At 48.2% G+C, this 21184-nt stretch overlaps 1 protein-coding gene across 2 annotated transcripts; it reads right to left on the bottom strand.

Moving 5' to 3' along the window:
* Window positions 1–137: 137 nt before the first annotated feature.
* TBCEL (tubulin folding cofactor E like) lies at window positions 138–17254 on the bottom strand. Of its 2 annotated transcripts, XR_013923154.1 has the most exons (10): window positions 17121–17254; window positions 16301–16450; window positions 14574–14713; window positions 12394–12575; window positions 11280–11536; window positions 9097–9223; window positions 8585–8701; window positions 4731–5063; window positions 900–1049; window positions 138–253 (listed from the first exon to the last, which is right to left on the bottom strand). XR_013923154.1 is itself a non-coding variant. In XM_080357824.1 (8 exons), the coding sequence occupies exons 2-8, from the start codon at window positions 16431–16433 to the stop codon at window positions 4745–4747; spliced, it is 1275 nt and encodes a 424-aa protein (XP_080213950.1). In that variant the 5' UTR covers window positions 16434–16450; window positions 17121–17254; the 3' UTR covers window positions 2885–4744. The 2 variants fall into 2 exon arrangements, 1 of the variants encoding a protein (XP_080213950.1); XM_080357824.1 differs by lacking the exons at window positions 138–253; window positions 900–1049 and having other exon boundaries at window positions 2885–5063.
* Window positions 17255–21184: the final 3930 nt, after the last annotated feature.

The raw sequence follows: 21184 nt of genomic DNA, 5'->3' as shown, positions 1-21184 counted from the left end.
AATCAGCGCTGATGACTGAAACGATGGCTCGGTCCCCTCGCAATTGAAAAGCCCGTTTTCTTCAATGCTGTTCCAGGCTGAGTTGCAATCGCAACCTCTGCTGATAACCAGCAAGCTAATCTGGAGATCAGATTTGGGTTGGAGAGGGAGAGAGGCCTCTTTCTTCCCCAAAAGCTCGCTCCTTTGAGCTGGATTCAGATGGCAATGCCAGCGAGCCGGAGCTCACCCTTGTGTTGCGCAGCATCGCTTTTCGCTGAAGGAAAAGAAAGAAGAATTGAGCCCCTTCCTCCTTTGTGTAAGTGAAAAAAAAAAAGCCCCATCTATATAATGTTACAGGATTAGCATTAAACTGCGCTAGGCTTAAAGGCAGCACCCCAGCCGTTCAATGGAGTTACTTTTCCATCCAAGTCTTGCTTTACTTTCTGTAGCTTCTGCTTTTACAGGTGGAAGAGGAAACACTTACCCAGCGCTCCCCTCCCGTCAGGAACAGATTGAGGACAGGGACGCAAGAAGCACCTAAACCCCCATTTTTCCATCACCCCAGCGCCCCTAGATGCGTGTTTAGTAAAGTCACCCCCAAAGCGCTGGGTCTTACCTTCGCAGTTCCTTTCGGTACATCAGGGCATCAGCAAATCCTTCTCTTTACCCTCCAGGAATGGCTTTGCTTTATTTTTTATGTTTTAAATTTACTTTTTCCCTTTTCAATAACTCCTTGAGGAGGGCAGGGGGATTATAAAGCGCTGATATTCCAGGGGCAGGTTACACCTAGCCTGCCCTTCCATGCACCTTGGCTCTTCCTTTCCCTCCCATACAGATTTAAACATTACCTGCCACAGGAAAATCAATCGACTCATTGTCTTTTCTAAGAATGAGAAAACTGGTGAAATTAGGTTTGTCACCTTAATACTCCGGTCCTGCTCGTGCTGGGCACGTCTACACTGATGAGGTTTGATGAGGCTTCGCTGTCTCTTTGGGGAAGACGTTCCCTTCGTAGGGCAGGGGTGCTCCCGTCGCGCAGTGACGTGTGCCGGTCAAAGGGAAACGTTTCGCTTCGGGGAACACAAAAGCGCAAAACTCAGGACACTTTTTACCGTGTAAAAACTTACAGAAGTTTATTGAACCGATCCAAACCAATTACCTATTTGGCCTGAATTCCAACTGCTAAGTCTGCAAGCAAACCAAAGGCAAATTGCGAGAGCGGAAAGTATGTTCCCCGCGAGACGGGCGAGAATAAAAAATGAGGCGGACTTACAGTTCTTCCTTTTTCCTTTAAAATTACATTAACAGAGAGCGAGAATAGATCTTCATGTTTCAATTATATTTGAAGCTTCCAGTAACTGCGGAAAAGCAATCACAGAGGCGAAGGCCCGAAGTGGCTGAGTTCCCTCTAACGCTGCCCCGGGGAAGGTGTCTCTCCCGCCCGCACAAGCGCCACATTGAAATGAGGCAGGAATACATATTTTAGCCTCTGGGCTGCTTTCTTTTTGCATTTTCAAATCTGCAGACGAGCAGAATCTAGAGAATCTCATTTACGAGCAAAACCGGCAAGCGAGGTTCTTATTGCAGAGCCGTTTAGGGCAAAACTAACGCCAGAAGCAACGAGCACCATTAGGTGAGGTTCCTCCGAGCAACCGCGGGCCGCACCGTCATCTGCGCGTAAATCCCAGCAGATGTGGTTACAAATCCCACCCCAGGGAACAGAGGACGGTCACGTATTTATAACATCGCCGGTTAAGCGATGGGCCTGAAATATCTGCTCAAAATGTGGATATTCGATAGGAACGTGTCCAAAAACACATCTAATCTGAGCACACTTTGGTATAGAGCTGTCGGCCCGGTCCGTCTGAGCCGGGTGCTTTGCCCGCTGTGCAGAATTCTATGCGTGAGCTAGCACTAAAAAACAAGGTGTTCTTGACAAAATGACCCAAAAGCTTGCAAAGTTATTCTGTTTCCTCAAAGGAACGCGACAGACCCAGAGAGGGTGACTAAAGCGGGTGTATGCCGGTAACACCGGGACGCAGCCCCTCGTGGCACCGCACCCATTTACATCAAACCCTCCCAGGACCTTCTCAGGCCAAACCCCCCTGTTCACCGGTGACACAGTGCACACAAGACCCTTTCCCAAAAGGTTTTGCTGGAGGAAAACAAGCCAACTTGGGATGTTTTGCCACATCTATTGTGCAGCATTTAGCCCTGCTTTTCAAAGTCTATCGCCTGGACGCATCCGGTTTTTGGACGTGACTCTTTCTCCCTGGGAGGCTGACCAAGAGTTTTGGTTTCCAGCCCATGAGAGCTTGAGAACACCTTGAGCGTGGCGTCCAGAAACAACCTTCGAGTGGTGCAAAAAATATGTACTCGGGTCTTTTTTAACACCCCATTCAGTTCTTTAATGGTCTTGGTTTATTTCCTCCCCTGAAAGCGAGACATTGAATTGTGCTGAGGAAGCTGGTCAATAGTTACAGCATCTCAATGCCATAAATACACCCACACAGGCAATTACTGCTCTACAGATTTAGGTCAGAGATAATTTGCATCCCCATCGGTCACTGACCTGTTGCAGCGCAGCTGGAGGGCAAAGGGAGAAATAGGCTTCAAATATTAAACAACCATATCTTCATAAAACTTTGTTTGCTTTATAACAAAATATCTTATTAAACACAACTTTTCCTATGCATACGTATGTATATATCATACAGAAGTGTTGGCTTAAGAGTTCTGGCTCCGTTTCCCATCGCTCATCTCGACGGCGCCAGGACGCTGACATTTTTGGCAGGGGGATGAGGCACAAATTACTAACTTGTCTTAAATCCTCCCATTTTTAATCCTTACTCCGGATGCAGAACTACTCCCCTCCAAACAATCCCCGCATCCTGAACCTGAAGACTATGAGTTAATATTTCATCCCCTCCCTATCCTAACCCACCCCGCCATCTAGAGAAAATATGAAGAGAAACACACCACTCCAAGAATAGAAAAGGAGCTCGGGGATGTGGACAAAAGCATCCAGGGCAAGAAAGTGCACGTGGGGTAAGGGAGCATTGCAAAATTAAGGTCAGGAGTTCACGTGTAACCAGAGCCCTCACTGCGCAGCTTCGGAAACTTCGATGCGGCTGCTTCTAAGTAGGAATTCTGCAAAGTCTTCAACGTGTCGGGAGGACAGAGGAGCAAGGGAGGATGCAGGAAAGTGAAACGAGGTATAAAGGAAGGAGGGTTTCATTGCAAAGGATTCAGTAGAAAATGGGGGCTATTTTAAGCAGTGGCACGCGACTCCTACAAGGTGCATGTGGGGAGAAGATAATATAGATAGTGAAAACCTGCTTTACATTAAGTCTAGTTGCTTTGTAACTCATCTTGTGGAAACTGCTCCGAGCCAACACGTTATCCAACACGTTTGGACCCTAAACAGGGAGCCAGGACCCTGGGGAAAGTGCTTGGTTGTATTTCTGGTGCAATAAACACAAACTTCATCACAGAATATGAGGGGTTGAAGGGCCCTGGAAAGCTCATCCAGTGCAATCCCCCCATGGAGCAGGAACACCCAGATGAGGTTACACAGGAAGGTGTCCAGGCGGGTTGGAATGTCTGCACAGAAGGAGACTCCACAACCCCCTGGGCAGCCTGGGCCAGGCTCTGCCACCCTCACCCCAACAAGTTGCTTCTCCTCTTTCACTGGAACCTCCTGTGTTGCCGTTTGCACCCATTGCCCCTTGTCCTGTCCCTGGTTGTCACCAGCAGAGCCTGGCTCCATCCTCCTGACACTGCCCCTTTCCATATTGATCCCCAGCAATGAGTCACCCCTCAGTCTCCTCTTCTCAACTTTATTCTCTCTTCCAGGAGAGCGATTTGAGCCGTTCCGCTTCCAGCACTAACTGGTACACGTTAAGTGCCTACGGGATGATCTCCTCAGCATCACAGGGATGATTCATGGGTAACGGGGGAATCTGGTCTTCAACCGCTTTGGACCTGTGGCTCTAAACGCCCTTCCAACGCAATGCCCATCCACTGCTTTCCAAAATTCACTTGGTGACATGCACAGCAAGGGGCCCTTCGCCTCCAGACTGCCAGTGCTACACTGGCTGAGACGAAACGGCAGCTTTTCCCACAAATCAGAAAAGGATATAGAGCGCACGTTTTAAAAATAAATGGTCTCTTTCTAATAAGGTCTCTTTCCTTCCCCCATTTTGTGCACTCCTACAAACCAAACCAGTGGAGTTCAGTGGATGCACTAAGTACCTGAGCTCTGAATCAAGCGGAATACTGGTTTAGATCTTTACAGTGAACTCGAGCGCGACAAAAGGTTGAGACAGCACCCAGTTGCAAAAGAACACTTGAGCAAGCTCGAGCTGCAGTAAGATAGCTAGGTCAAAACCTCAAAAACACAGAGAGAGAAAGAAAACAGATCAAATTTGGCACCGAGCTATCTTCTGCCCTATGGACCCTGGCATTCTTTAGCTTGAGCAACTGACCTTTCATGCCAAATCACGAGTATACCGGAGCATCGAAAAAAACATCAAGGTACTGCACACACTGAAACACACGCGGCGAAGTCAATTGTCACCTCAAGGCCACCTGCAGTGGATGGCGGGCATGGTTCTCCCTCCGGGCCAAGAAATCACCTGCTACAGAAACACAACCAAACCTCAACCAACCGACCGAAAGAAAAACCTTGCAAAAACTCCTTAATGCATGTGTGTGGGGGAAGGAAGGGCTGTGCACGCGCGTGCACTCACAGGCTCGAAAGAGGCTATTTCATTCTGGGCTCCACGTAAATTTTATCTCCATCCCGAATGCCGTAGGAATGCAGCGCTCGCGAGCTGGATTTCAGCTCCTCGGGACCAAAAGGAGCTTCCTGGTCCAAGTAGAAGAGCAGCATGTTGCTCGTTGACAACTGCACTACAGTTTTTAAGTGCTTCTTCAGTTCTGCCACAGTCTGGTCGAGCCGGATCGACATCTCTTCCACCTTATCCTGGAAGTGAACCTCCACCTTCGCGCTGCTCTGCGGCCGAAGATCCACGACGGCCAAGGGCTCCAGCTTCCCGTACTTGGTGACCAGCTCGTGGTACCTAAAAGCCAAACAAGCCCGGAGTTACGGTTCGGTTGCTTGTACCGTCAAAGCACGTCTCACAATCTGTTTCATGTTATACCATCCCATTTTAGCTGCGATCACCCAAGGCTGCAAAATACAAACACGTGCATGGAGAGCACAGTGACTGCTTGCACAAAGGATACGGCGCTCAGTCTATCTGTGGCTTCACAGTCTGAGCAAATTTCAGACATTCCTGCTGTCTGGGTCCCAAATGTTACACGGGATCACCGAATCAGGGGGAGCTGCTGCATGGTTTGAAAGGTGACAATAAAAAGGGGACAACAAAGAGGGGATTGGACCGGATGATCTTTTGAGATCCCTTCCAATCCCTGACATTCTGTGATCTCGCTGACTGATCCTTCACACCTCCTCTAAAACTACATGGGAATTTCAGTAGCATCTCCCTTGCCTGGCTGGGAAAGAGGCAAAACGGCCACAAAACCACAATGCGACTGGAACGACAAAGATCGGGAGTGCTGAGAAAAGGTAACGTTTCAGAGGCCCTCCGGTACGCGCTCTACAAAGAGCTCTTTTTGTTCCCCATCCGAGCCCGAGCTGAATGCGATCGGTGCCGTGTCACGGCCCCTGTCGAGAGATGATGGGACTTGGCAGGCTGGGTGACCCCAGGGAGTCCTGCTGAAGGCAGGAATGTTCCTGGAGAACAGCAGGGCCTCTGTCTGCGGGGAAATGAGGTAAGGGCCACAACGCACTAGGATTTCCCCAGTCTCACGGGCAAAACGAGACCTCAGCGGAGCAGAGGGCCATGGGTAGGCTGGTACCGCGTTCTCACAGTCGCCCGGGTGATAGGATCACGCTGGTCTATTTGGAAAAGCCATTAGTGCTCAGAGGAGACGACGCGCTCCTCAGATTTACCCGCCGTACGAGCGAGGGCTCGCCAACGTGTCGCCAACGGGGAGGATTGCGTTGCTGTAGACCCGCAACGATTTCTCACATTCTGATCAGAAGTGCTGCCACGATTCATGCGCTGAAGGAAACTACAGTGAACAGGGAAGGGGGGGACAAATTCCAAGCAAGCTGAGAGAGAGAAGCACCATGAGAGGGTTAAGATTGCCCAAATGCGTGCTGTAAACATGCGGAGGGTCAGGGAATGTTGTCCTAAATTTTTTCATGTGCAGAACAAGCTTTGCAAGGGATGCTGGGAGCCTGGATGACTGGCTTCCCTCGAATCAATAAGGGCGAAGGCACACGGCTCATACGGTTCTTTTGTACCCCGATAATAGGCACCCTGGAGACCTTCATAATCAGACGCCGGCTGCCAGAGCAGAGGATGCTGAAGAACTGAGCCTGGCTAACAGCGTCTCTGATACTCTGCAGATAAACAGCAGACCAGCCGAGCAGAGGGCTCATTAAAAACCAACAGACACAAAGACATCACTCAGGAAGACAGTCAATATCGGATTGTACACTCCTTTCTAACCCACGGCATCGCCGAAGAGAAATCATTCTTGCCATTTCCCTCCCTTTCTGGTGCATTTGAGCGGCGGACCGTGAAGACACACGGTTCAAGCAGGGGTTTGTCGTGACAGAGCGTGCCATTCGCTTATCGCACGATAAACCTCATAAGTTAACTTAAACTCCTAAGTTTGCCATGCCTGAGTTTGTCTTCTTCCCCGGCTTGAGGCAGCACTGCAATGCAGATGCCATACCCCCAGCAACGGCATGTCCTGGTTAGATTCTAATTACAAACCACCTTCGGAGACACCGCGTCGGATTTGGGAGCAAAGACGGGGAAGCTTTAGCTACAAACACAAAATCCCTCTGCAAAGAACACCAGGCTTCCCTTCCTACAAGGGCTGAAACCCGGCCCTGGGCACTAGGGACGCTCTCGGCCATCTGCAGCCTCGTTAGAAAACAGTCTGTGGTGGCACAAAACTCCTCCCGAACAGAACAACCCTCTTTAGTAGCTGCACAAGTCTCTTGGAAACGCTGCACAGATGAAGGGATTCAGACAAAAAGCCCATTGACCACAAAAAGGGCAGTAACAGCATTTAAAGGTTGAGAAACCAGAGGGGGAGGTAATTCTCCTGTATCTTACCAAAATAGCATCGAGCCAGCGTATCGGTCAAGATCAGCGCAGCTTTTTTGGATGATATTGGTCATTTCTTACAGGAGCTCCCACCCGGAAAGCGACCCCGGCTGCATGAAGTGCAGTGTAACTGTGGGTACGCACAGCCCCTGTCCTACTGTAGCATCACGTGTGTCTAAAGCTGCACCCCACTGTGACCTTCTCGAGAATATAGGGGTCCGGGACAGCTGTTGGCTCAGCTGCCCCCTATTCTCCCCTTCTCGAGCCATGAATGCAGAGACACAAACCACTTTTCATCGAAATAAAGCATAACGGGAAAGAATCCCCATAGGGAGCAGTGCCACGAGCTCGCTGTCCCGGTTTCCCCTTCCCCTCATCTGCATTCTCCACCTCTTCTGCTATCCCTTCCAATATTTCTTTCAATTTTTCCGCTTCAAGGGCTTCTAAAATTACAAGCCAGGACTTGTCCTCAGAAAAAGGCACAAGAGGGATCACCAGCTGTCTTTTCTCCCTGACTACATTAGCACCTTTCGCCTCCGGACTGACCCGAGTACGCCTTTAACAAATAGTATAATTGCTGGACCTATTAGTATTCATCCAAAACGTCGTGCCCTTGTTCCCCACTGCAGCCTTCCTGTGCCCTTATGGTATTGGCAGGTCAGATGCGCAACGCTTTCGAAAAACAAAAGATATTTTGCCTAAGAGTTAAGCTGGAAGAAGCTCTGGCCAGACACAAACACTCATCCTACCCCCTTTCTGTAAAGAAAGGGCTACGAAGCTTTGTTGTCTGAAAAGCGCAGAGTGTTCTAGGGCAAAAGCCGCATAAATGCAGTGACTCGATGCTCCGTGACCCTTCCTCAGCCTATTAAGAAGCAGTAAGTAGATGCTGGCATGGAGAAGATATGGATTGAACAGCATCTGCCTAAGTTCATTAGTTTACCAAGATTAACGGATCATCGGGCATAGTTTTTTGGCAAAGAAAAGCCATCAGGCTCGTGATTTGCGAGCCTGAAAGTGAGGGGACAGCTTCCCGTTGCCAGTCACATTCCGCACAGCAGATGGTCAACAGAATTAGACGCCCTGGCCTGGCACCGGAGAGCACGATCTGTACTGGCTTTTGGGGACCCCCAAACACGGGTGGATTCTGAAGCCAGCCATCGGGGAGGCCAGCGAGCAATGAAGATCATGAACTGAACGGTCATGTTGTTTAATGGCACTTGACGCGGACACTTGAAGACTAAATTAGACTCAGAAGTGATTCTACAAGTCATCAGACTACACTCCAGGATAACGACATTAACTGAAACAGATTGAGGAAGGCAAGACAGGAGGAAGGCGAGGGATGGTTTTGTTCATGGAACAGCTAGCCCAGATTTCCCATGTAACATCATTTGTTCATTCAATTTTCCTTTTGCCTTGCTGCTCTCTGCTCCATGACAAAGAAACCCCACCTGAACGGGACCTCCTCCTCCGGGAACTCCATGTAATATCGGATGAAGAACCGCTCCGAGTCCTCCCGCTCCCCATCGGCAACGATGCTTCCATTGAGCTTGACGATAGACGGCAACCTGCGTGCAGACACCCAGAAATATAGTCAGCAAGACGGGAAACCCAGGCAAGGGGATCAACAAGACAGTCACCATCAAAAGTGCCACAACATCATCACCAGGCGTAGCTGACACCTTGGTCCCCTCAAGTTCCACGTGGTTTCTCCAAGCGCATTCAAAACTAAGCGTTTTCATGCATGCATCGCATGTGAGACTCAAAAATTCTCCGACAAGTAGAGAAGTTTTACTTAATATTTCCACTACTCCTGCGTTCCCACACAGCAACAGAAAAGCTCAACTATTTTTGAGCGGTGAATTCATACAAAACCCTATCTCCTAACAGGCTCCTCCTGCAGTTACCCAGCCGTTCATTGCCATGTCACGCTCCTGCTGAGTGGAAACAACAAACAACAGACCTGGCTATTAGCAGCTTCCTGCGCTCCTCGGTGGTGTAGGACTGCAGCAAAGGGATTCCCAGCAATTTCACTTCCTCCAGCTTGGGAAAAGAATTTAACTTGTCAATGTCTTCCCAGCAATGCAGACCTGCTCAGAAGAAAAGACTCGCTTAAACAAACACAGACAATACGTTATGTATCCGAGATCATCAGACACAAAGAACATACGTGACAGGCGAGCGTCAGCTGCTGCTCCTTTGAGAAGTCAGCTTTTTGCTCACGATGTGCTGTAAGAAAATCTACTTCGGTTGCTTGCAATACAAGAGCAGTTTAAATTCTCTCCTGTTTTGTAAGTCTAGAAGGATCATCTCCAAGGCTGATTAGGGAGCTTAGTGTTTTATGGCCCATTCGGTCTTTGGCCTCACTAGCACCAGTTATGACGGTTGCACCTACAAAGGGACGCTGCCTGAAGTTGTATTAAAGTCACCATGACTTCTGTCATTCTAGGAATCGCTAAATAGCCAGCAAATGGCTCTACCTTGCACACATTGGGTCTCATTTCCACCCATGACCCGACAAGAAAACAGTCCCAGAAGCCACCCAGCCATCTAATGAAAAAGGCTTTAACTCAATTTCAGCCCCCTCAAGCCCTGACATTAGGGATAATAAGGCAAGCAGAGAGGGTAAAATGAAAAAATCTGAGGATTGAACAGCAGTACAGCCCTGATTACATGGCAAGATCAACACCACTTGTCTTCGCTTCCGTTTGCTGCGAATGCAAAGCATTTACCGCGATGCTTTTCCGATGGCTGTTCCTGACGCACACACTGGCAACGTGAGTTAGAAAATGGGCGTTGCTGAACAACATTCAACAGCTTCACCCGCACAAGACAGAAAACATGAAACAAAAATAAAACCAGACAAATTATCGGCTCAAACCAAAGCAGGGGTCTGACGTGAGCTAGGGCTGTCAGGAAAAGCCACGTTCAAGCCCAAACCGTGTCCCAATCGCGACTCAGAAGAGGCTCTTCTCAGAGCAGAAACAAAACTCCTCTAGGTATCATGGCACCCAAACACCTCTGCCAAGGTCACTGATGCTTAAGAGGATTTCTGCTTGACTTTCAGCCCCCAAAACATCAAAATGCAAGACTGAATCCACACTTCTTAAATACCTGGCATCAGCATTGCAAAACTACTCACCGCAAGAGCGCTTGCTCCTCAACCAGACAGTGCTTTCAAATTCAGCTTAACAGGCTTTCCTTCCTCTAGTTAACATTAAGCTTTTATTATAGGGATTCCTTGATGCTTACACTGTAGAGCATGTTAATAAAGATCCCTGTACCTTGTCTAACACCTATTGCTTGCACAGCATATAAAGCCGTAAAGAACGGAAGATGAGGATGCATTAAGCGTGCCTGCAGAACTTCTGGCGTACGTGTCGTCTCAAACACGACCTGCCCTGCAGCTCCATCTCTCCTGGTGCCCTTCCCAATACACCAAATGCTGCTTCTCCTTCTGGAGTGTTGGCTGAAAATCCCCCGGGGCTGAGTATAACTGGAGTAGAACTTGTGGTGAGCTTCTAACAACCGAGCACAGAGGACAAACAGCTTTTGCTGGTGGATGCTCAGCCCTCACACGCCACGTACCTACACATACGCTCGTTTTACCCAAGATAAAACAGGGAATAAAAGGCAAGTGGGATCCTTTCATCCCCTCCACTGCCAGACGTTTATTTATCCTTCTCCAGCCAGAAGCACCTGAGGCAGGAACAGGAAACAGAGGGAAACTACTAACGTAAAATCCTGTGCCAGCTCGTTTTGAATAACTGCCAGGCCATGCTACTCTGAGTCATCTTTTAGATAACGACAAACTACCAAAAGCTGCAGGTGAAGGCCACAGAGACAGGTGAACTGATTTCTTGCCTGTTTTGCCCTCCTAACGCTACATTCTTCAGCTCAATGCACTTCAGCTCACCTGCTTGCGTGGCCCTGCATTAGCACCATTAGGAAACTGGACTCCAACATAACATTTCTCAACAGCTTTCTGGTTCTGCAGGCTACTCACAGCTCTGCCCACACAGCGACCGTCCCAAAGAGCACAAAACAAGCATGTTTAAGGTTTAGAAACTCAGGAGGAGAGACGCCGATCAATCACTGTCGCTTGTGCTGAGAACAAAAAGCCTCGTCCTGCTTCCAGGCTCTCACCTGACTTGTGCAAATTGATGGATCGCAGGTTGGGGAACAGCCTCGCTAGGGAATCTTCTGACTCTTCAATGGTCGTGAGGTTGTTGTTGGCCAGGATAAGTGTGTCCAGTGATGGAAACATAATTCCCAGTTTCCGAATTTCAGTCCAGTCTTGAAGATTATTGTCGGTTATGTGGAGTAACTTGAGAGACTGACAGCAAACCGGAGAACAAGACACTGTTTTGTAGTCATTAAGGCACAGGAAGAGCTCCTCCAAGCTGCAGGGGGAGAAAGATCGAATCGTCATCTCAACACCGAGAAAAGGCTGCTCTCTAGATACAGGGACATGCGTATGTGATTCTAACAGGACCTTCTGTGATATCTCTTATGCAATTTGAAACCTTGGTGTAGAGAAGACCCTTGGAGTGTTTCTACTATGCCTCTGCTCTCATCCGTAAATATCCCCCACAGATTAAAAACACCTCAAGGCCCTTCTCAAGCCTCCCAGCATTAATCGTGTAACAGATACTGTGGTGTTCCACATTTGTGCCCAGCAAGCCGCCAACCAAACTGCAAAGGTGATCGGTACCTGCTCTTCAGTGCTCACCACTCGTTATTAAAAGGTGTTTTTACACAACACAGGTGACGTGCTGTTAATTTTTCCAACAACTAAACTATCTCTCCTAATCCCAGGGAAGCACACGTCGGCCAAGCAGGACATACTGCTGTCACCATGTCCGCTTGCAAAGCCACACCAAAAGGAATCTGTAATCAAAGGGAAGCCACAGAGGACACTTGCGGAAGCAGAACACCACTGCCAAGGTGGACCGCGGCCAAGCCACAGAAATCAGCACTTTTGCACAAAAAAGCACGCTGAAATATGACTTGACAAGCAGCCAGACCCTCAGGCTTATGTTCCATTCAAAAGCTGTTAATACAGGTAAGTGCTGCCCCAGTTGTTCCGTGGTGACTCAAAGGAAAACGTGTCACCTCCTACACTGTGAGGGTGATGACCTGCCTCTGGTATTTAGATCTGGTCAAGATGACCCACACAAGACAATCTCAAGCATTCACCTGGCCAGTTTCTAAGCTCCCAAAGGAAGAAATTCCCTCTTTCTCTCCCGATGATGCTTACTCTGGTAACTCCTGCAGGATCGTGTGGACCGTTTCCCAGGAAGCTTTGCTGTTGTTGAGCACGAGTTTGCGAACACCAGCGAAAGACCCAGCGCACCTTCGCTCTAAAACGGACAAACTGAGAGGGTTGGAACTCAGGTTTAGAAACTCCAAGTGGGGAACGTTGGACACAATTTTACTGACCTAAGCGAGGAGGAAAAAAAAAAGATAAAAAAAGAAATGTATATCAGGCAGTAATCAGACCTTGTGCCATAATATCCCCTCTCCTTAAAGAAGTTCCTTCGGAATCACCACAAGCTGAAGAAATGATATGGGGAAAAAAAGCAGCTTTCTGGATAACTACCTGTAATTCATACTCCAGCTATTCACTGATGTAGATTGATTGGTTTATTGCTCATTCCTCTCAACAGTTCATTTAATTCCACTCTCCAAGCAGCTTGATAAGAGGCAGCTGGTCTCTAGGGAGAGGTGGTAAAATCCACCTCGATGCCGAGCACCACCCAGCACCCCGTACCCCTCTTTAAACTCGGAGCAATGGGCACGTCTTGAGTTCACGGCCAACACCCTGATCACCCGCTCAGCTCCCCAGAGCTCCCAGAAAAGACAGATAGAAGTTCCCTGTACCCATGCAGTGAATTTCTTATTCAATTCCACTAGAAAAGAGCAGCTTATAATCAATCCAAGTGTTCAGGTAACTCTGCTTGGGGTTAGCTTCTCTTTTTGTGCACCTGAAGGCAAAGCAGCAGAGAGGGAAGGGAGAGAGAGCGAGAAAAAGAAAAGCCCGAGACGTCAACTCTACAGCTCTGCAGAATGGGATACATGTGTGATCGGGGTAGGTGCTGACCTAGATACTGCTAATACACAGAAGGATATGGAAACAGGTTATTTAGATGATCAATTTGTAGTCCTCTTATGATGATTAAGTGAACTGGAGGTAATTAGACTTCACACCTTGTCTTAGGCGTTGCCAGGTTTTGGGTGCTGTGCCTTAGGAATGAAGCGGACAAACCGGAACGACATCCGGGCAACAACACCAACACAGGGTTTAGAAAAAGCGGCCTATGATGGGCGACTGGGAGAAGTGGATTGTTTCAGCGTTACGCTAATATTGGAAAAGGAGACACAAAAGCTCTTCTTCGTGGGTATAAAAGGCTGTTGCGTAAGGAACAGCGATGAACGCTCCTGCTTAAATTGCAGCACGGGAGACTAAAGTTACGTAGTTTATGCGATGGGGTTATTAACTAAGCATGGGACAGGCCACCTGGGGATCTGGAATCCCCATCACTGGCAGTTTTAAGAGCTGGGTGGATACTTATCTGTTGCAGGTGGCTTTAATCTCAACAGACAAGCCTAAGGTCCCTTTCCCATCCACCGAGGCTAATGAGGAAATAAAGGGAACAAGGAAACCTATCCCACTTCTGGCTTCGCAGCCCCTGTGCCGGAGATGGGACAGTTCTGCAAACACTGTGTTCTCCACCTGTTTTCAGACACAGGAGTTTCATGCAACAGAAACACATGGTAGTTTTTATGCTGCACGTCCCGTTCTTTTCCATGTATTTTCAACAATAAACACTATCGCCACAAAACCAGAGCGTAAGCCAATGGAGAACTGGTAACGACACTTGAACAGATTGCCACTGTTTTACTCGTATTACAGCGCATTTATCTTGCATAATTCATCTAAGCACTTCAGAGAATTTTACAATAGCATTTAACATTCATTAACGAGGCCTCGGAAATATCCTTGGAGGTAAAGGTTATTAAACCTGCTTTGCTGATAGGGAAACAAAAGCCAAGAGAGAATAAATCCTTGCTCAGCATCATGGAATCAGTGGCAAACTCCCATTACTTCTTACTCTGCTGAAAACTACACTTCTTATTAACCTCTTGATGTTAGAAATGACGGTTCTGGTGCTTTGCACAATAATAAAAAACAAACATATATTTGTCACCCACAGGCCAAGATCACAAGTCATTAATTAAATGGAGTCAAATGGGTTAAATTAATCACACTTATTGCTGAAGTAAATAAGCATCAGCTCCAAAGATGAAAATGAAGCCACCAAAATGGAAATCTCTCCCCTTTAAATGAACAAAGTACTCTTGTAACCTGCAATGAGTTCGCATTTGTAGTAAGAGCCACCAAAGTTATTCAGGAAGATGCACATGTGAATGCTTTACCTCGTGCCAATCTTCCAGTTTATTGTCAGAAAGATCGAGCTCGGACACGTGAGCACAGAAGGCAGCGATTTCGTTCTCATCCCCCGCGCAGGTGATGCCGCAGCTGTTCAGCACCAGCACGCTGGGCAGGTTGAGCCGATCTGAAACGAGGGAAAAGAGAAGACGCCCTCTGGTCACCGTCACATCGCTCAGCCGCAGAAGCACAAACAGACGTGACATTCGGCAAAAGAACAGATCGACCAGTCAGCCCACAATTTACACACGGTCCTTTGTGGTTTATAGTCTGTCTGATATCAGTTCTTGCCAGAATTTATGCTCCTCCCCAGGCATCTGCTGGTGCAGATAGGAAACAGGACTAGGCTGACCTTATTCTCTTATATTTAGCCCACTTTGGGTCAGGAATAGCAAAAACAATCCATTTCTTTTCTAAGCTTTCCCTTTTGAACCATGTGGAATGTTTAGCGTTCTTACACCCTGGAAAAACTTAGGTCTCTATTCAGCCTTTTATGTTCCTGCTTTGTTTTTGCTCTAATTCCTTCTTGCGCAGGTCAATGTCCTCAGCAGGTCAATGTCCTCACGGCTGTTTCACAAAGGGTGTGGATCTCAATCACACCCTGATTTGCTGGGGTCAAGACAAAGCTAAATGCTGTGGATTTGTAACAGGAAACCATTCCAACACTACAAATCCACATTTCGGCATGAGTCTTGCACTCTTTCACACACAACACAGCTCTCCTATCTCTGCGGAGTATCAAAACCTGTTAAAATTTAACACCAAGCTTCTTCCTGAAAAGGTGGCCCCTTTTCTCCTTACTACTTGACAGCTACACGACTAAAAAGGGATTCTAGCAGAACACAATTATCCGGAGTGATCTGAGTTTTCAGGTTTCCTGGCTCGTTAGCATTTGGTTTCTTTAGAAGATAATGTTGTACTTGGAGCATTAGTCACGATGTGCTCCTAAGTCACCTCTCGGTCACATTTTAAGACAAACGTGCCCTCTTTTCAGCATCCAAACAGCTCAGGTGAGCAGGAGAGAGGACACTGACTGAATATTCCATCAGGCCAATTTTCTGTCCGTGTTAATTTTGAGCGACGTGTGGTAGATTTTATCCTGAGCTGAACTCAGGCCCTTTTTCTCCTCTGTCAAGCTCACTTACTGTAAACTGCATCCTGCTGACTTCCGTGGCTATTTTCCCCTTTGGGGCTGCTTATGATACAAATGGACCTGACGGAAATTTAAACTCCTCTTACGGATCAAGATGGGCAAGAGGTGACACAAAGAAGAGGCAGTTCTGGTGGGATAAATGTGAATCTCGTGTATAAACCAAGAACCAAACGCTAACATCGGAGTCGTGTGTTGGCTAAGCTACCTCTGCCAAAATTTATGTTGTTGCCGCCACTAATAAAATAGCCAGTATCACTATTCTGAAGAAAATAAGCTCCAGAGACTGCTGAACCCCCAAAACGCAGCACTGCAGAGGGTTTATTTCCAGCTTTCCTTGACAGGATTCTGATTCTGTTAGGCTGGCAACAACAGGGGGAGGGAAACTTGTATTTTACAGTACCCACTTCTATCACTAGTTCAACTTTCTGTCCTCGTTAGAGTCGAGTCTCTCAGCTTTTCAGCAAGAAACACATTCTAATACATCACGATCTATCTTTTGGTTAATTCAGGGCAACTCGTCTTTCAACATAAGCAAGAACAACGAAGAAACCAGAACCCCACCTTTCATAGGCGAACCCTGGGGGGTCGCGGGGACGTGCACCCCCATACCAGGTCCACGGCGATACGGGAAGTTCTCGGGGCTGTATTTCTCACAAAGAACTTGCATGAAACTCCTCCCGCTGGGCTGGTCCATGCTCCCTTCTTGGACTTCTAGTTCATACAGAAAACAGAGCATATAAACAATCAGCAACTAATAAACACCCCCAGTAGTGGCCCTTGGGGACATAGGACACAAAGGGACCAGCCAGGTCATTTCTTATTGGTCCAACAGCTCATATTTCAAACCTGGAAAGAAACCAAAATCAAACAGCAGGCCTGAGCTCCACAAACACGCGCATACCCTACGGGTATCTCCTTGCCCTTCCAGGACCGTTCCCAGGCTGCAGAAAGCAACTCCTGTACTCACGGATATTCTCAACCGCATTTCCAGGGCAGCCTGGAAATATTTTCATCCTGTAACTTTAATTCAGAACTTTGGGTCAAGACCAGCTTCTCAGATGGAGAGAAAAAGGATCCACAGCTCCCTATTAATAAAGAAACGCTATGCAAAGCAGGTTATGGTTTGGTTTTGTACAATCAGGCCACTGCCTGAATCTTTTGTCTAAACCCAAACACAATGGTGAGTGAAACTTCTTTCCTCTCAAGTACACAAAATGGTTTTCAAATACAATAAATACCATCTACAAAACAGATTCATCACACAAGAAAAGTATGTTATAAATCCTAAAATAACAAATAGTGTTACTTTTCAGATTTTCTATCATTCAAAGGGTCTATTTCTATGTATTCTTCAACATGAAAACCACCCAGAACTACTTACTCCTGTTCCCTGTGTAAAACGGGCAATGACTTTGGCAGCTGCACGTTCACCCGGCTCGTAGGTGCTCATGACTGGAGACAAAATAGAATGAGAACACAACGGCTGCGTCACAAAACGCTCTCGAGCACATCACTTGGCCGGTCCAAAAATAACGTTTCGCCAATTCGATTTCGCAGCTGTTTCGTGTAACTGGAAGATAAACGTGCCCACCATATCTGCACATGTCATAGAACGGAACAGCGCAGGAAAAAGGACTCGCCACATCGTGGGCTGCAACGATATCGAGTGTTTCCTGCATGTACAAAGTTTACATGTCACAAACAGGGACTTAAAGGATTGGTCTTCCTTGAAAAAAGAAAAAACAAGCCACCTTTTTCTGCCCTCAACAACTTGGTGACTTTTTGTCACTATCTAGAATTGAGAAAAAGATGGTCAAACTGAAGATTGTGTGAGGAGCAAGGCATTTAATTCTATGTTCAAACATCCTGCATGCGACAGGAACAATTTGCGTTGACAGCCAAGGCTTCAGGCTGAAAAGCATCATCCCAGCGTGGCTGGGGAGCTCAGCACTGCAGGACAGACGGATAATGGTTTCTAAACGCACATTCAGACATCCCCGTCTGGAAATTCCAGAACTCCCCCATGTATAAAGCATTCGTGTCGCTTTTCTATCAACTCCATTCCTCTTTATGCCCTGAGCAAACATCAGCTGGAAAACCCACATGAGAAAGTCACCTTAACATCACGCCAGAGGCAGAAATGGTGTTTCTAGCTACAAGAGTAATCCAGACCAGAGACAAAATCCTAATGACATTCACATTCGACATTGAAGCACAAGCATTTTCTTTCCCAAGCTTTACTCTTGCAAACCATAAGACAAAAACGTCGAGGGGCGGGCAGTGACCTTTTCCGCTCCCCTGCTCATCCGATTTCACGTTAACTATAATAATCTGTCACGCACGTGCCTCCTCTGAATCACAATAGCTCGAGAGCAAGGATTATGCAAAGAAATCATGACACATTCCAAGTGAATGCTGTCTGTACAAGGGCAGGACAGGATGAATTGCAAGGTGCCCATTTCTGAGTGTCGTCTCACTGACCGCACAAGGAAGAACTCATATCCTAAAATAACTTTGTTTTTTTCCTCTAAATGACAGCACGGACCACAAAAGAGGCGCTTGGTCTTTGAAAGATGTCAGCAAACAGCCTTTGTTGCCTATAATTAAATGCTCTGCTGGAAGAGTGTGGCCCCGGTGACAAACAACACGTCAAGTGTCTGCAAAGAGGAGCACGACCCTGACTTGTGATCCACGGGAAACCCAGCGGGTGAGAGAACTGAAAGGAGAACGAGAGAAATGACATGAACAATATTACCACCCCTGTGCTATCAGCTCTAAGGAGAACAGGAAACCCTTCAGGAGAATAACATCATTAATGACGTTCTAATTAACTCCAGGGCCACTCGAACGCCTAAGCAGTTGCACATCAAATGCATTTTGACACATTTGAAAAGAAAGCATAAGGAACAGATACAATAGAATAAACATCTGTCTAAAAGAAGCTGGTACGTCCTTCTCCTGAGACGTGATTCAGGGAAATGATTCCTGAAGGGGTCTGGACAGACAGACGCACAAACACGACCAGCCTTTCCTATTCCACTATTCCCTATTCTCAGTAATGCCGTTAAAGTCAAGTTACTGCTCACAGGCAGACCTGAGCAGGAATGTTTTCTAAGACAAGGGTGATTTCTTTAACCATTTCCTTTAAGATGATATAACAACAGGGGCTAAATATACCCTCTTAAATTTAAAAAGAAACAAACCAAAACAAACCCCAAATAAACAAAAAAAACCCCAAACAACGAAACCAATAAACAGCATTTCTGGGTTAAGATAAAACTGCACATATTTCCAGTCACAGAATGGACAGTTCTTGGCTGTATTAGAAAGACATAAAGAGAAAAATAATTCCTATTGGTGAACTTCAGATATCATCTAGGATCTGAAAATGAATAAAAAAAGGGGGGAACTAGCTCTTTCACGACACTAATCGCCCAGAAACCGCCCCGCGGGGGCGGCCCAAGCGCGGGCAGCAGCACCGTGCGGCGTCCCCTCAGCCCCGGGATGGGTGTGAGGGAGAACTGACCAGCTACCGCCTTGTGACGCTCCTTTCCGTGCCCCCCCGGCTCACAGCGGCTTCTCCGCTCCGGCAGCACGCCGCAGAGGATGCCGGCGACCAGAGGGGACAATAAGGGACAACAGGGGACAACAACTAGGGGACAATAACCGGGGGACACCCGCGGCCCGCCCGCCCCTAACGCCCCGCTCACCCAGGCCCGCTGGCCGCGTCCCGCATTGACCCGGAAACAGCAACACATCACGTGACGGTCCGGGCGGAAGCATCCTGGTATCCTGGTTACCATGGAGACGGCGACGCCCGCCCCCCCCGCCCAGCGGGTCAAAACAGTGTTTTCTGAGGTTATCTGACGTCAGCAGTGACGTCAGGAAGGGAGATTGATAAGTGATGCTAAGAGCACGGGGTCCAGGGAACAGTTCTGGGGGCTCCCGTAGGGCTGAGGCGCTCCCAGGGCGGCTCGGTGACTCTGAGAAGGGCGCGCCCCCCCCCCCCCCCTCTCCACACACACACAGCCCCACAGGTGGATGGACAAACCGCACGTTGTCCAGTGTTGCATGTTCTTGGCCAAAACGCATCAGGTCGTCCCTCAGCGGTGCCCCTGTCCTGTTCCAGCCTGCCCCTTTCTCTCCTCTTTCAGGGCTCAGTGGTGGCACCATCATTTCACCAGTCATGACCTCAGAAGAAAGAATCACACAGAACCCCAGAATGTCAGGGGTTGAAGCGCCCTGGAAAGCTCACCCAGTGCAATCCCCCCATGGAGCAGGAACACCCAGATGAGGTTACACAGGAAGGTGTCCAGGCGGGTTGGAATGTCTGCACAGAAGGAGACTCCACAACCCCCTGGGCAGCCTGGGCCAGGCTCTGACACCCTCACCCCAACAAGTTGCTTCTCCTCTTTCACTGGAACCTCCTGTGTTCCCATTTGCACCCATTGCCCCTTGTCCTGTCCCTGGTTGTCACCAGCAGAGCCTGGCTCCATCCTCCTGACACTGCCCCTTTCCATCTTGATCCCCAGCAATGAGTCCCCCCTCAGTGTCCTCTTGCCCAGCTCCAGAGCCCCAGCTCCCTCAGCCTTTCCTCACACGGGAGATGCTCCACTCCCTGCAGCATCTTGGTGGCTGCGCTGGACTCTCTGCAGCAGTTCCCTGTCCTGCTGGAACTGAGGGGCCACAGCTGGACACAAGATTCCAGGTGTGTTCTCCCCAGGGCAGAGCAGAGGGGCAGGAGAACCTCTCTGACCTACTGACCATAAATCACGCTGTGGTGAACGTTGCCCGTGTCCGTCCTTGCCGGTATTACATGGTAAGAACCAGATACGGCCTGAGACGTGGCCTCTTGTTGGAAGGTTAGAGGAGAGCTGCATTAGTCATGGCTGAATAGCCACAGTGCATCTCCACGCTCTCTCCAGCCTGTAACATCATCGGGACAACTTTATCCTGTTACTTGCACACCCTGATTTACACACACTCCAATACAATGGCACCATTGTGTGCGCTACCCAGGAGGAAGACAAGAAAATGAAGAATGTGTTCAGCATCAGACTGGTTTAACTCCTGCTCTGCCATGTGTCTCCTGCCTCACTTGGGACTGATGTTGCAGCCACAGATTTACAGCCAGGAGACTAAAGTGAGAGACAGACGACTCAAGGGTAGGAGAGGAGACAATTCTGAGCGCCCCGGAGCTAAACCTGTTCCACTAAGGGCATCTCAGCAGAAAATTTCCATCCCAAGCAGCACTGGCAAGGTTAGAGCCATCAGCACATCACGTAAGCACTGCAAAGTGAAAAGCTATATCAAGCTTAATCAGAGGTGCTCCAGAGTATTACTGCTCCCAAAATTCGCCTACTGCCTCCCGTTCCCGGCTTCTCCTCACTGCCGGGACTTGGTTCACGCACAGCAGCTTTTTAAACAGAGCGTTGTGTGCGTATC

Source organism: Nesoenas mayeri (assembly GCF_963082525.1).
Source record: "Nesoenas mayeri genome assembly, chromosome: 22".
Classification (NCBI taxonomy): domain Eukaryota; kingdom Metazoa; phylum Chordata; class Aves; order Columbiformes; family Columbidae; genus Nesoenas; species Nesoenas mayeri.
This window is presented reverse-complemented; position numbering and strand designations above follow the sequence as displayed.

Coding starts and splice junctions, on each gene's coding strand:
- TBCEL (XM_080357824.1), bottom strand. CDS start 16,433: ATGGACCAGCCCAGCGGGAGGAGTTTCATGCAAGTTCTTTGTGAGAAA. Junction 12,576..14,573: donor AACTGGAAGATTGGCACGAG/GTAAAGCATTCA, acceptor CTCCTCGCTTAG/GTCAGTAAAATTGTGTCCAA. Junction 8,702..9,096: donor AGGAAGCTGCTAATAGCCAG/GTCTGTTGTTTG, acceptor GTCTGCACGCAG/GTTGCCGTCTATCGTCAAGC.